Here is a 16,647-nt window from a genome sequence, read left to right as displayed (position 1 = left end):
CACTCAAGGCGGTGGTGCTATTACAATTTAGGCAGTGGTTTTATTACAATCAAAGCAGTGGTGTTATTACAATTATGGCAGTGGTTTTATTACAATTAAGGCAATGGTGTTATTACAATCAATGCAGTGTTGTTATTACACTCAAGACAGTGGTGTTATTACACTCAAGGCAGTGGTGTTATTACAATTAAGGCAGTGGTGTTATTACAATTAAGGCAGTGGTGTTGTTACTCTCAAGGCAGTTGTGTTATTACAATCAAGGCAGTGGTGTTATTACACTCAAGGCAGTGGTGTTATTACACTCAAGTCCTTGGTATTATTACAATCAAGGCAGTGGTGTTATTACAATTAAGACAGTTGTAAATATTACAATCATGATGACTGTGGTAAACATGCAATGAAGATTGTGGAAAATATTTACAATCGAGGCAGTGGTGAAATAATATATATACTGTGTTCGTTTCCTGGAAGATTTTTGTTTCGATTTCTGTGAAAGCAAATATTTGATCATACCACTGTAGTGTCCCCAAAAAGCCTTGAGTGACGTCACAAGTAAAAATATGGCGTTGTCACAAAATTTGTCTAGGTAGGTGTTTTATACCTACTTTTACTGACAACATGTGATATCCCGAGGGCAAAAAATAGATGCCCGCAACATATCAAAGTCAAAAAGTTATTGCAACATGACGTGTACATGACTTTTAGATATAGTAGTGTTAGGCTCGTCACTTGCTTGACAAAACAGATGTCCTTCTATCATATTGAATAAATGTGTCAGTCTGAGATAGACATTCGGACACATTGTCGCACATTTTGATAAAAGGCAGACGCACTGGACATTTTAGCTGGTTTTCGGGTGCCAAAAAGACGTTTTGTATACCAAACCCCACGGACTATGACAATCTATCTGTTCATCCACATGGTCCTGAATTATACCGTCTTCATTACAATTTTAGATTCACATTTTTGCCACCCAGTAGTGAAAGATAGAGCGGACGGGTTGCTTCAAAATCTATCAAAAATACATTTATTTTGATTACAGGAAAGATATAAAAATGGCGATGGGGGTAAAGATAAGATGTTGTGAGGGAGATCAAAGAAACCAGGGATGAATACTTAAAAGAGAAAGCCTAGACCCCTAACCACAGCAGTACAAGCATGGACGCGCAAAAAGCAACACAAACACTTAAACACGCGCGCGCGCACAAACAAACACGCACGCGCACACGTTCGCATGCACAAAGATAACGAAGACAAACCGAACAAAGGAACACAGTGGCACTGCCTAGGTACGGCCAGTGGCAACATCTTCGAACGATGAATCCATTGATATTTTTTCTTTCTTTGTTTTGTTGTCGCACGATCAGGAAGCCAGTGCCTTCAAACTGGTACTAAATCTCAGCGTACTAATACATGTATACAAGTTTGTTTTTTGTTTGTTTTTTTTTTACATTTAGAGCACTGTAGGACCACATTTGTAACAGATCGCATTTGTAACAGATTTCGTACGTATGCGATCGCATTCGTAACAGGTAAAATGTGTTACAAATGTGTTTGTCCAACATGGGGGTTGACATGAGAAGCACATATGTATCATGTTGAGTTTTATACTGCAAATGTTCAATGAGTTGGTTGTCATCGCAACATCATTAAATGACTGCCATAAGCATATCACAAGTTAGCGTCGTCGTCGTCGAGGTCAATGACATCATAAAATTATTTGAGCCGCATCATGAGAAAATGGGCCTTCGGGAATCTTCGAGGCTTTGCAACCAGTGTGGGCCCAGATCAGCCTGCGCATCCGCGCAGTCTGATCATGGCCCACACCGTTCGCTGTTATTTCAAAGAAGGCTTATTCTACCTGATTATGAAATTTTCTGGCCCTGATTCAGATGCATAAATGCACAAGTCAGCCTAAATATAGACCTTTCGGAAATTCATGAAAATGTCCGAATGCCAATTTTTCCGTGACGTGGCTCATTTTTTATAATCATTTCTGCATCCACAGCCACTACCACTTTAATATGATTACAACTTCAGCTACTTCTACTGTTACCTCGACTTGCTGAAAGGTAGACCCACATGCCCAGGCCACTGGTTCGAACCCGGTGGCGACATACATTTGTAGCTGTCTTTCGTCATCCAGAGCTATTTCAAGTTGGTTGACAAACAGGAAGCTGCTTTGTCACGGGACAAATTATATACAACTTGTCATGGACGGAGTCGTTAGCCTTAAGTCTAGGAGGGCCCGACCTTGTGCTGCGAACTAATGTCTATGGGATTTTAAGAAAATACACCTTATTTTCTAATTACCCTCACCCCACTGAGTCCGTGTGTGAGGTACATGTAATAGGCCTTTTATTATAGTCCCGCCGGGAAATAGAGGAGGCTGTGCGTTCGTGCAGTTATATATATAAGTTCATGTCCTTGGTATAACTTGCCCAATCAAAGTCAGATTTTCAAATTATTTGGTACAAATGATCAGCATGGATAGAAGGTGTGTTGAGATCATGATCCTTGTTGCTACATGTATATATCCAAGATCAAGTTTACAGTTTTGAACTTAGACTTATTTTGTTATTGTGTTGTAATATATATGTTTGTGCCCGGATCATAACCCGCTTTAGTCAGATTTCCAAATACTTTGGTACAAATAACCACCATTTATTGACAATCTGTAGTGATCATATTACACCTATTACTGCAAACGTCTCAAATTTTGGAACCCTGTAGAATGGTTTTGATGAATATTATCTTTGTTTGTTGGATTCAGAGCGCCTGTTTTCAACAGTATTTAGGCAATACAGTTTCGGGCAGTTAATCTTACCATTGATCCTAGAACGGACCAGTCCAAGATGATGATGATGATGATTATTATGATGATGCTGATAATGCTAATAAAAATTTCAGTAATATTAAAATCAGTACAACAGTATCTTTATATTAGTAACCGACAACGTCCCAGCTTGAAACAGCACTGAGTGGCGAAAATAGCAACAGATACGAGTAGTTTTCACCCGGTCCCTCGACACTCTAGTCGATGGAAAGTTCTTCCCGTTCATTTCAATTGAAATTATACCCTGGCTCATATACGAGTTTACACTCATATGCTCGTTTACAGGTCTGGTAAAACGCACCTATACACGTAAGGTATTAACTGGGTGGATGAGAGACACAATATCTCTGGAAATTCCGGCCCTGACTAGGAATTCAACCCGCTCCGCCGGTTTCGTAATCTGCAAAACTATCCATTGCACCAGCTTCACCGATGGAGTGTTCCTATACAGATACAAAATAAGAGTGTTTCCATACGAATGCAGACACCAGGCCTGGCAAGAAAACTCTCATAGTAAATATATTCCAATAATGGTTCACGTCAGTGTTTTAAGTTGGACATATTTCATTTGTCGTCAGTTTAAATTTTTTTATGTTTAAAGTAATGCGAATTGACAAAGATAAACAAAACGAAAACGTAAAACCTATCTTGCAGCGAACCCGCGGACACCGACGACATCAGGATCAGAACAATAGCCATTAGCAGTCCTCGAATAGTCAAGCTAGTCACTATTTTTAAGTATACGTAGATGTATATATACCTAGTGTTTCAGCTTTAACAAGACTTTCTATGCTAGTTGAGACTGCCTTGATCTTGATTTTCGAGTGCACTTTATTTGTTGTTGAAGCGATACAACCAGCGAATTGCCGATTATAAAAGTTGAACAGGGATTGCATGTGGTGTATCTTCCCCTTTAATCATACATATTCATATACATGTATTCATGCATTTAATAAAAATAAATCTTACAAACCAAAACCTATATGGGAAATTTATAAGTGACATACTACACTATACATGTTATTAAATCTGCGATTTTGCCATTTTAGGGGTCATAGTTCTTAAGACAAATAGCGTGATATGGCTACTCTTCGAGGAAAAAAGATATATAATTCCTACGATATATAATTTCTGGGCAATTTTGGTCATAATCAAATCATAAATGTGATCTCTGTCATGTTCACAATGCTAAAATCAGCAAAATTTGTCATTTAAGGGACCATAACTCCAGCAAAATTGTTGCTATATAGCTGGTTTTCGTAAGGAACCGAGATGTTATAGATATGACTTCTCTACAAGTTTGGTCAAAATGAAATAATAAATATGGACTCTATTGTGTTCAAGGAAGTGAAATCCTATATATGTTTAATGAAAATCAAATAATAAATGTAGTCTCCACTGTGTTCACAAGCAGCAATTTTTACCAAATCAGGGGCCGTAACTCGAAGTCAAATAAATGGTGCAATACGGTTGTCTTAGAAAGGAACCGAGATCTTATAGATATACAAGTTGTATGCATATTGAGTCAAAATAACAAAACATGTGGTCTTAATCGGGTTCAAAAGGCTAAAATCAGTAATTATTGCCATTCCAGGGACTATAACTCCTAGACGAATAAGGTGATATGGCTGGTTTTCGAAAGGAACCGAGATATAGATCTATATTAAGTTCTGTGCAAGTTTTGTCATAATCAAATGATAAATGTTGTCTCTGTCATATTCGCAAGAAAAATGTGAACGGCCGGATCATCGCAATAGCTTACTTTGTCACTTCGTACATGTGAGCTAAAACATGTTACAAATGTGTTTCAGATGTAAAAATGCACTTTTTTGTTCATTTTTCCGATTGAAAATGACATGTGACAAATGTGATCAGATGTCACATCAAAAATCGGCATCGATCACATTCGTCACAAAAATTGTTACATATGTGCTTGATTTCTGTTACGTATGCGATCTCATTTGTAACACGTGTTACATATGCGATCGCATTTGTAACACCTGTTACAAATGCGATCTGTTACGAATGTGGTCCTACAGAGCACCACTTCGTAACATAGCGGCAGTTGCAATACTCTGTCAAAAACGATGGTATGTACCTATGATTCTGTTGTACATGCCAGTAGCTACGGCAACGATCGAGCGCTCATTTTCTACTATGCGTCTAGTTTTAAAATACATGTTTTTACCCATAATGTGTGGGTAGACGCTTCTTTCTCCATTGTCTTTTTACGCAGTGTTTTTGCAAATCATGTTTAGCAGTTGCGAAGACACAAAAACCCTAACAGATACAGTGTCAGGTTACTCCATCGATACACAATATTCCTGGTGTTCCCCAATAAAATATATCATAGGTCTCAAAGTATATTATGACTCGGTGTTTCAGCAGGGTTAGGTCGAGCACTGGGTGCCTGTACTTGGTACTTACTCATGTTAAGTACTGAGTGCTGATTTTGAACAAATAATCGAGTATAGCTTGAGTATTCCTACAAGTACTTATGAGTATTTTGTTAGTATCACAATACAGATTCAAATTTAATATCAGTCTAATACACAAAATGGCCAAAAGCTGTGTACTTAGTTCCACAGCTAAGTAGACCCAGTCCCTAAGAATGTTTGGTATTACAAGACGTATCTTCGATATAACTAAACATGGCAAATATTTTGGAACATAGTTATATTATATCTACTGTTGATTTATTTTATACTAATTTATTTTAGGTCCAAGAAAGATCTTCAGCTTATATAAACCAATCTCGATACCTCATTACTTATTTAATCCACCACAACGAGGATATGAGAGAAGAGAAGCAAGGTTTCCTTTTAAATGCTGAGCGCCAAGCAAAGGAGCTACTTGTACCATTTTGGTTTGACGCAGTCGGGGATCAATCACACGACCTTCTGCACTCAAAGCGGACGCTGTATCACTTGGCTGTTGTTTTAAACGTGTACATAAATCTTGTGTGTATTGTCAAGATTGATTACAGCAATTTAAAGGATCCTTCAGATCCTTCAACTCAAAGTTCAAGTGACTTAATTCAGTTTGTTATACGTCTCTGCCTCTTTGCTGATAGACAACTTTCGTGAACAACTGAGGTAATTTCAAAATTATGAAAAACAGCGAATAAAATGAATATTTTTGCATATGAATATGGACCAAAATTGTAAAAAGGATGCAAATGATATATAGCTTTGCGCTTAAACTATATAGGCCTACATAATGTGAACCGCAGCAAACTCTGGCAAGGATAATTTCACGTACGCAATAATAATTCATATTTGTTACTTTATTTCAGGTGATGTATATTACAGTCTAGAATTGTTTCTTGTTTTATGACATTAAAAGCGCAAACAGCCCACAAAATCATATTATGACTGGTGTATAATAATGCAGATTTCTGCTGTAATAATCAGTAACCCAGCCGAAAAACCGTAACATTTTCCTACGAATTGACTTCGACATTTTACATAGATTAGAAGTTAGAAAACCTCCACCCCCACAAACACAATCAAACTTTTACATGAAAGTAACTTTGTAAGTTTGAAATATCAGCTGATGTACTGCAGAACCTTCGTGTTATAATGAATGTTTTTATTCTGATCAAAACTAAATCTGTGCTGAAAGTAGTTAGAATATTGTTTTATATAGATCATTAGAATTGGTTGGAATGTAATTAATGCGTTTTACCATTGATATTCTGGAAAATTACGGAAAATGCATTTAAACCATTTGCATTTTTGCAGTAAACTTCAGTACAAAATATATTTAGGTAAAATTCAATAAATTTCTATTCGGGAATGCCTTGTTACCCTACAAATTGGTACTAGCGTATTTTGGTACTGAGAACAAAAATTCGACCAAGTTGTGGTTACTACCAAAATACAGTGGACACAAAGCGACATTAGAGGCTTTATTTCGCAATATCAAGATATTAACTAGATATCATTCTAAACGTCTTTGAGGGTGAAAGTACGATCTTTTCGAATTCTGAAATATCTTAATATCAATATTAAGGCCAAAAATATATATTTCCCATTGCAGAAAAAAATCGGACAAAATAACAATTTTGAAAAAAAAAATATTAAGAAAAAGTGCATAGAAATTTTGCTTTTATGCTAACTAAGATATACGTATATAAGAGGAGATACACGTATTGGCCGGATGATTTTACAGAGTTATTGCCCTTTGATTATTCAACATTAGTAAACTATAGCGCCATCCTTGTGCAGAGACTTCCTCACCAACCCTAGGCTGATATTTAGCGGAACTTCATGGGAAGTTTCACTCAACAAATGCTTACTGGAGTTCCAAGAAATTTCTTTGGAAGCTTCACTACTAAAACGAGGTATGTGCTTAGTCGGTGAATTCCCCTTTTGTACTTTTAATATGCAATAATCATACTTTGGGGAATATCCATCGGTTTTAACGTTAGTATCTTGTTTTTCCTCTGCTAATGCAAAACAACGCTAAGTATTCCAGGATCATTGTGCAATTCCTAAACGAGATCGCAGTATTCTCCCTTTGTGGATCACAATACCAATTTCATTCTCCGCCGTCTACTTCGGCGTCCTTTTATTAATAATATCCAAGCAGTGAAAACTCTAGCCGATTCCGAAACGAAAAAAAAAAAACAATCGGTTCGGTGTATGTGTGAAATGACCTGTAATAATGGTTGCATCAATCAACGAAATTAAATCTTAACAAACAAGTTCCTATTCCTTTATCTTGGCAAATGGAAATCTACTATTTCATTTCCCAACAAAACGGTCGTTTTGAGCAAAAACGTGATTTTTTTACGATTTTAAAATAATCGATAATTTAATTTAAATAATTTACCAAAATATGTCCAGGTTATATTTCACCGAAATTTAGATAAATGAGCTAGTGATTAATTCTTATTCCTACTGATATATCTGTGTGTGGTAACCAGGGGCGGTTCCTGGATTTTTGCTTTAAAGTTTAACCGTTTAACATGTTAAAGCGCTTCAACAATTATAAATACTACTGATACATTACATCTCAATTTAAGGCTATCAAAAATATATATATATATATATATATACGCTCGTCCGATCTTTGCAGGGTGCGTATGTGGGGAGACAATTAATTCAATTCCTGAGTTCATGTTGACATAATTTTGTTGTGTAGGCTATTTAAAGCGCGCTATAAATATCTGCTGACTACACAATATTAAAGATAGTGTTTCGGAAAAAAAAATATGCTTATTTCACTTGGATTCAGATAAGAATATATGTTGTTTGTCCGGATACCGGACGTGTAGCCTTAACACTCTCGGAAGAGTTCGTGTGTTTCCGTATTTTAGTACAAGGGGATTATCTCCACTTGAACAAGAATTTGAGAATGTATCAAAATATGTTGTCACAACGCATCATAACCCACAGCTAAATCTGTATGCAAGCATAAAAACTCCTCGCATTTAAACATTTAAGGAACCGCTTATGTTCTTTTCATCAATAAGTATACACCATTGACGCTCCCAAGAAGGCACGCTAGTAAATTCCATATAAAAGCTTAACAATATATTTATGGTGGCTGGCTGATTTCTGCCATTTTGTGTTGGCGTGTTGGCGGGGCGAAAACACGACAACACGAAAACTCGACAAAAACCTAATTTGTCGTGTTTTCGTGTCAGCGGGGCGAAAACACGAAAACACGACACATTTTACGCGAAAACTCGACTTTAAGAGGGCGCCGACACGACAAATTTATCTGTCGAGTTTTCGTGTTGACGGGAATAAATTTGTCGTGTTGGCGCCCTTTATTTGTTGTTTTTTCGTGTTTTCGCCCCGCCGACATGAAAACACGACAAATACATTACTTGTCGAGTTTTCGTGTTGTCGTGTTTTCGCCCCGCCAACACGAAAACACGACAAATACATTACTTGTCGAGTTTTCGTGTTTTCGCCCCGCCGACACGAAAACTCGACAAATTAGGTATTTGTCCAGTTTTCATGTTTTCGTGTTGTCGTGTTTTCGCACCGCCGACACGACAACGCGAAAACACGACAAATACTTTTCAGACATCTCTTATAAAACGTAGAGTTAACTTATTCTGAAACCAGTGGCATAAGGTTTTAGAAGCATTTGTCTTTCTATTCGAACGAACTTATTTATATTCACTAAAGATCTGAGATTATAAAACAGTACAATAATATGTCAGATGTCAGTTATCGTTTTAACAAAACAAAGTGTATGTATATCAGACCCGGTTCTAGAAATATTTCATTGGGCTACGGTGAGCGGCAACAGTTAAAGAATGAAGGCGGCATCGGCGAGCCGGGTGGGGTTAGGTACGGAAGTGGGTAAGCCGTCATCTTAGGGAGGTCAGGGCGTGTCCGCCTGAAAATGTTTGAAATATATGAATAAAATGGTGGCCCCTGCTGCATTTTTTGAGTCCAAAGTTTGAGGTACGGGGGTTAAACCCTCCTGACATTGGACTCACAGGGTCTCTCCCTTGTCATTTTTGAAATATAGGTATGAAATGGTGGTCCCTGCTGCATTTTTGTCCAAAATTTGAGGTACGTGAGGGGGTAAGATGGTATTCCCAGGGACATTTTTGAAATTTAGGAATGCAATGGTGGCCTCTGGTGCATTTTTTGGGTCTAAATTGTGAGAAAATATTATTTTGATATTCGACCTTCGTCTTTCTATATCTTTTATGTAACAAAAAGGTATTCGGTCGAAATATACAGAAAACATAAGTCAACTATAATTCTTAAAGTTATATTTTCTAGCATGCAGTTATGTTGTGTATTTGTCGTGTTTTCGTGTTGTCGTGTCGGCGGGGCGAAAACACGACAACACGAAAACTCGACAAATACGTAATTTGTCGAGTTTTCGTGTCGGCGAGGCGAAAACACGAAAACTTGACAAGTAATGTATTTGTCGTGTGTTTGTGTTTTCATGTTGGCGGGGCGAAAACACGTAAACTCGACAAATACCTAATTTGTCGAGTTTTCATGTGTTCGTGTCGGCGGGGCGAAAACACGACAGCACGACAAATAAAGGGCGCCAACACGACATATTTATACCCGCCAACACGAAAACTCGACAGATAAATTTGTCATGTCGGCGCCCTCTAAACGTCGAGTTTTGTCGTAAAATGTGTCGTGTTTTCGCCTCGCCGACACGACAACACGAAAACTCGACAAATTAGGTTTTTGTCGAGTTTTCAGTTGTGTTTTCGCCCCGCCAACACGCCAAAACGAAAAGGCAGAAATCAGCCACCATAGATATTATATAAGAAAATGTAAAAAGTTGTTTATAGATTCTATTTAAAGAGAATTAAGGGATAAACCTTGTGACGGAAAACATGGACCAAACAGAATGACAGACCAGTCCATTTTAGAAATTTAGCAGGGTAAAGATGAACTAGCTAACCATATCGCATCAACTGTTGGTGATTTTGCTAGGTAAAGATTAACTAGCTAACCATATCGCATCAACTGTCGGTGATTTTGCTAGAAAATAAATACATACGCTACATATTGCAAAGAATATAATTTATTCAACAATTTTCAACATGATTACATTTACATAACATGTATATACATATTTACAATTAATATTTCAATCACTAGAACTATTATAGCATTATATTAATCTATGTATAGATTGTATATTTATATCTTATTAGTTAAAATTTTACAAGTATGAACCGCATAACCTCATTCCAAACCGGTACATGCAAATTTATGAATTAACAAACCTGAAAAGTAATGTAGAATGCTATTTTGGTTACAATCAATAGCTAGGGGGTCGATTGTCAAAATAGTCTATCCAGTTTTCACTATAGAAGCATTTAGCCCCACGCTGAGTGATAAAAATGTCCATTACCTTGATACTGGCCGTCTTCTCCATTAATGGATGCTCTCCCAGATTGGCTACAGTAGTGGTAAACGTTTAAAAAAGCCACATTTGCATGTATATATATTAAATAGCATGGCAGTTATGTTACACAAAAGTTACAGGTGTCTGACAGATTTCTCATTGATAAATTTAACTATCCCTGACAAATGAACGATTTGCAATACCAGCTGAATTATTTCTGCTAGCAGTGCCATTTGATATAGTTGCTAATTCAACTTTGTAGATGTCAAGAGACTCTTCGGGTATTTTCTCCTCACCTGGGCCTAGCAAAGACAGAAGGGTTGGTAACCATAGAACTGTGTGAATAACACAGGAACCTGTGGTGATGATTGTCAGCTGAAACACGGTGACAAAAACATAGGACTCATCAACGATAAGAACAAGCAGACCTAAGAACTGTCCAAATATTGTGTGGAAGATCGCCTGAGAAATAGTACTTAGGACTGTATTCATGCGCGCTGCTCGGTTGATCCCCTCAGCTTTCATGAAGTGATAGTACGTATGGGAAATGACCTCAGTACTGTAAGAACAGCCAATCATGTAAACAATCATAGGAACAGGGGTGAGGTAGACACCAAAAAAGTGAGAAAGTCCAAAAATTCCCCCAACCATTGAGAAGTAGCAGAACGGAAGTTGGATGGCCATACCGAGGCTAGGGTTAAGAATGAGAGATAGACAGAATAAAAGACCAAACTGAACTGCGGCAATCTTAAGAATTTCCCAAAGTGGAAGCATATACCAGTCTGTAGCGAGGAAATCCGGCGAATGAACAATGAAATATTTATCATCGTCAACTTGCCATATGAACGGGGACTCGTATACGCCATTATCTTCGTTATTATCATGTATATCTTCCGCATACTCATTTATGTCTTTAACCAGTTTTTGAAGGTCTTTCTTAATTTGAATCATTGCTTTTGTTGACGATACATGTTTTGTCTTCATGTAGAATCTAGAAGCAATTACTCGAGGACGAATTGCATCACTTACAAGATCGTGTTTAAACACGGGGTTGTTTGGAATGAAGCTTTCTTGAACAGATTGCAAGAATGCCTCCTCTGTGGTGAGATTTTTATAGTCGCTGGAAGAATAAGTTTCAAACCAACTCTGAAAAGAATCGAATTTCATATAGGATTTTGTTTTAATCAGCTTTTCAAAGTCTGAGACAATGGTTTGATTGTGTGTGTAACCATAGGGATGAATAGCAACAAACTGAATTATAGATTCATTTTTAAACTCTCTTGTCCAGTACTTGTTCCAGTTAGAGAAGTAAGATTTTGGCAGAACCTTACTGATTTGGACGGAGTCTATATCATACATTGTTAGACCCCATATCACAAATACCAGATATGCTAAGTACGATAGCACGCTGAAAAATTTCATCGGAGTTGTCAAGAAAAATCTTGACATTAGTTTTCGCGATAATCGTTCCGGACCGCTTTCAGTGTCTTCTCTGGTTTCCGGTCGTTTTCCAGAGCAGCAACATATGACGCAGCAGTTTCTTCCTTCCTCAATTAACTGGTCACGTGGTGTCAGTTTAGTCCAACAGCAGAAGTGAAGTTCCGCGTCTATACGGTGTTCATGTAAAGCAAGGCATGCCGTGAAAAACACAAAGTGGTTGAAATAGTTGAACAGCATCGTCACAACTGAAAGTTTAAAAAAAAATGACAAATCGACAATTGTTTTGTAGTTAGTGTGAATGTAGAAAGGAAAGCAAATTAACAAGAATCTGGTATTAAATGACGGTAAATCACAATAACCTGCAGGGGCTCTTCTGTCCATTTTTTTATCATTATTATTATGAATTACAAACCGCTAATATTGACGTTAGGTAATTCCTCTGTTGTCAGATGGTTACATAAATTTGCATGTACAAAATGCCGACATGTTCTTTCCATATTTTTTGTAAAATCTGGATTTGTCGTAAATGGAATTCAATCAGATAATTTGATTTTAATAAGTTAATTATATTTTAAATAATTTTCAAAGTACCAGACTTAAAACATTAATAGAATATATTAGATTTTCAAAATATTTACCAAAATAAATGCAGACAAGTTTCGTGACGTAGTAATTTGAAGGGATTCCAACGGCGAAAGGGATCACGTGACACAGAGTTGTCAAGGTCACGGGGATAGCAGATGTCTTTACAGCATAGGCAACGCGCTTATGTGCATCTTTGACGTCATTAACGTCTGACAGGTGAGACAATGCAATCATAGCGTTGATTATTTGATGAGCTAAAATAGAGGAACATGTCTTAAGATAAAATAAAAACACAATTTATTTCAGCAGAACAATAGATTTTTATGATCAGGTGATATACATTTGTATGACAGTTTTTATGAAACATGTGACACATGATATAATTATTATCTGTAACACTTTATGCAGCTGACGTTTTAACTTGACAATCCCACTGTTTTAAAGACAGATATATATTATATAGGTGTCAAAAAAGCATACAGTGGCATTTTAGGTGTAATAAAAGAAAATGGAGCCCAGATTCAGTCGTTAAATATCTAATTACTCCTATTATCATGCGTCTATACTGTTGAAGAAAAAAACTTTTTTAGACTATAGGAATTATTTTCAGACACAAAAAACTGTAGTCATATAACAAAAATTGAACTAGTTTAAATGTGAACGTTTAGATGTCAGACTTAACATAATGGTGAAATGGGTCCAACCTTTTAAATAGAACTTAGAATATCGCTATTCAAATCCCGTGTAAAACCAGAGTAAACTAACAGGCGCTGCAAACCGAGATCGGTCTCATACGTACCAGTCAATCTCAACACGTCTGATAACAGAAACTTACCCTGGATAAGAAGAGGAATCACGCCGATTGTATTGGTGAACTCAACCCCACAGCCCATGAGGAGGCCCCAGGCTCCAAGAACGCTTACAGGTGTGACCACAATGCCGATCCTTCCAATATTAACTCGTTTAGAGATGATGTTTCCTCCAGCCATAATAATACCGAGATAGGTCAGGAACACAGTGAACACAAACGAGAAATACGGAATATCCATGAAAGTGTCATTCCCCAATTCTTCATAAAATGCCCCTGAGTGTGTAAAGGTCAAATGGAGGTTGTCCGGATACTGTTTTCTAATGAACTTCTTCATATAAGTAACAAAATGGTCCCTCCAAAGTTTTGAATTTTTCAACATTGTTTCAGAGTCTTGCCGGAGATGGAATCGAACTTTTAGATATTTAGCGCTCGTCAGCGTATCGTTTTCGACTGTATAATCTGCTAAATTAGTAAGTGAACTTTCATAATTATTCCCATCCCTGTTGAGCAGCTCTCTAATTGGTATAGTTCCAGCATCATTGTCTTTTATTTGTTCTACTACTTCTTCACCTTGTATAACACATTCGCCATTTCTGCGCGCGCAAAGATCCGGGTACTTTGCGTAGCCGCCATCAACGGTAAACGTGGAGATATTCTTGACAAATTTCATAATATGTTCTATTTCCTGGTATATAGACCCGTTAATGAGATTTTGGACATCATGTTTCCAAATCATAATCTCTGCAAACATCGGCTGTTTAACATTCTGGTGGGGATAAAAATCATAACCGCTCTTATCTGGAAATAGTTTTAAAAGTTCATTCGCTGTTTTCTCCGTGGGCCCACCCTTTGGTATATATAGGTCCTCAATGTCGTTATTGAGTAATTTGCTAGCTGGTAAATTTAACATTCCTAGCCCAAGTAAACCGTTGAAAAGGAAAGTTATAATAGCCACTTTCCATGGATGCTTAGCTATACATATTGCCAAAACCTCGAAGAAATGTTTAAAGGCCTCCTGGAAATTTACTCTTTGTTGTTTAAGTTGCCTTTTCTTTTCCTTCTTTGCTCTTTTACGCGCTTCCTTCTCTGCAGACCGACTCTGTAAGATATATGTGAACAAGTCTGAGGCAACCAGAAAGAAATTGAAGAAATGGGGAATACGACTGTGATACAGACAAACCTGTATGAAAGACCTCAGCATATAGACCAGCTCTATATAAAGACCACCTCTAAATAAAGACTAACTTTAAATAACGAAATGACTATATAATCTATCTACAAACGTCACCATCTCCTCTTGTTGTTAGTCAGTGCAATGTTCCTGATCTAAACAGACAGATATTACTGTACTGGTTTACTACTGTAATCAAAAATATTGATGTATACGGTAATGATTATATTGATAACTTTTCACTTAGACTGGAATTAGAATTGAGTTTAATTCAAATAAATCATTGAGTATAATAAAATTCTAAGGCAAATTTCTTTCACAATCTGTAGTTGCTTGCTAAAGTGCTACAATCAGTGACTCAATACCATTTTTTCGAAATATCAACAAACTGCATTGTAAATATACTTGAACAACAAAAAGCTAATATAGATTCAAATTCATATATTGCTGACAAAATAATATACACTTCTATGAAGCTGTACATACCATGTTGAATTTCCCAAGTCCTTAAACACCATATGAATGTTTAGCTACTAAATAGCTTATTGCAACAAATAAAAGTACGAGGTAACTCTAGCCGACCACCTCGCCGCTGTTTGACTGACAGGTATGCAGATTTCACCTTGTGAACATTTTGATTGACAAGAAAGAAATCACGTGCATATATTATAACTTCACGTGTTGTACTTCTGTTCTAAAAAGCTCATCTTATTAATTTAGGCATATTTATAGCCTAAATGTTGTATAAGACAGCTAAAGTACTGAAAGGCTAAAACTTATTTGACTGACATGATATTCTATTTGGGCGGCCGATCAGTCAGAGATTTGTACATTTGAAGTATTCAGTTAAAACAATGAAACATTTTTTGTTTATTGAGGATAATATATTAATAAAAATCTCCCTTTAACAATGTTTGTCAATTGCCACAGAAAAATCTCTAATTGCATTGATTTACCTGATAATTTAAATACTTGTTATATTTTTATGATAAGACTGTAGACTATAGAATGTTCGAGTCTTGTCAATGGGTGGGTCTTGTTACTGAGACTATATAGTTGTTAAGCCGCCACGTACCGTTTGCCTATCTGCCTACACAATGACAGTAAAATTAGGAATGCGATGTAATGCTGCTCAATGTATGTAGCTGTATGATAGCGGAGCATGGCTAACCCTTTCAGATGGGGTAACACTATAATAAGCACACATTTTACGTACTTAACTTCGACATTAGCGTTCTATGTACACTGAAAGAGATAAGGAAACTAGTACACCTTAATGTATGAAATAGGACAGTGTGCCAGAATTTATGATACAAAATCACATGATTTCACTTAATAACGCATGCGGATTTTAAAATTAATTACAAAGGTGACATATCGTTTAAGGCAACATGACTTGTGAATAATATTGTGAAACATTAATGTAATTGCATATATTCATATATTTGTCGGAAATTTAGTACAACATCAAACGGTTTTAATTTCATTCTGCATATCGTAATTATCATAGGCTACACATGAAGATTTAAATGCGAACTTCTGGAAACCAAATTATGCCCAGTTATACCCAATGGTCAGTAGTCATGATAAAAAACAATAGAAATTTAAAGTTCACAAATATTCAATACAGCAAGTGATATACAATGATAATTTATTACTTGGCCCCGGACTTATATGTGTGATATTGACCACTCTATACTTCAACACTAAATTTTGCTGCGTAAAAGGAAAACGTATGACAATTTATTTCTGTTGTCATATGATAAAATACTTACAAAATGGCCTGCCGGTCAGTAGTCAAAACTATTGACTACTGACAGGCAAGTCATTCAATAAGTATATATTAATAAACTATTTGAATTTCAAACAGATCGTACGTAATGAGATATGAACTGCCGTTCCGGTTTAAACTGTTTTTAGTATCTTTTGAAAAAAATAATGTAAAAACTCGAG

The 16,647-nt window shown here is 36.6% G+C and overlaps 1 protein-coding gene across 1 annotated transcript; it reads right to left on the bottom strand.

Moving 5' to 3' along the window:
- Window positions 1-10,342: 10,342 nt before the first annotated feature.
- On the bottom strand, window positions 10,343-15,286 carry LOC123561166 (patched domain-containing protein 1-like). Its single transcript, XM_045353392.1, has 4 exons — window positions 15,181-15,286; window positions 13,548-14,622; window positions 12,766-12,966; window positions 10,343-12,372 (listed from the first exon to the last, which is right to left on the bottom strand). The coding sequence occupies exons 1-4, from the start codon at window positions 15,181-15,183 to the stop codon at window positions 10,856-10,858; spliced, it is 2,796 nt and encodes a 931-aa protein (XP_045209327.1). The 5' UTR covers window positions 15,184-15,286; the 3' UTR covers window positions 10,343-10,855.
- Between the last annotated feature and the right edge of the window lie 1,361 nt (window positions 15,287-16,647).

This window comes from Mercenaria mercenaria, chromosome 10, assembly GCF_021730395.1.
Source record: "Mercenaria mercenaria strain notata chromosome 10, MADL_Memer_1, whole genome shotgun sequence".
Taxonomy (NCBI): domain Eukaryota; kingdom Metazoa; phylum Mollusca; class Bivalvia; order Venerida; family Veneridae; genus Mercenaria; species Mercenaria mercenaria.
The sequence above is the reverse complement of the archived record's forward strand: the minus strand, read 5'-3'. Positions and strand labels throughout refer to the sequence as shown.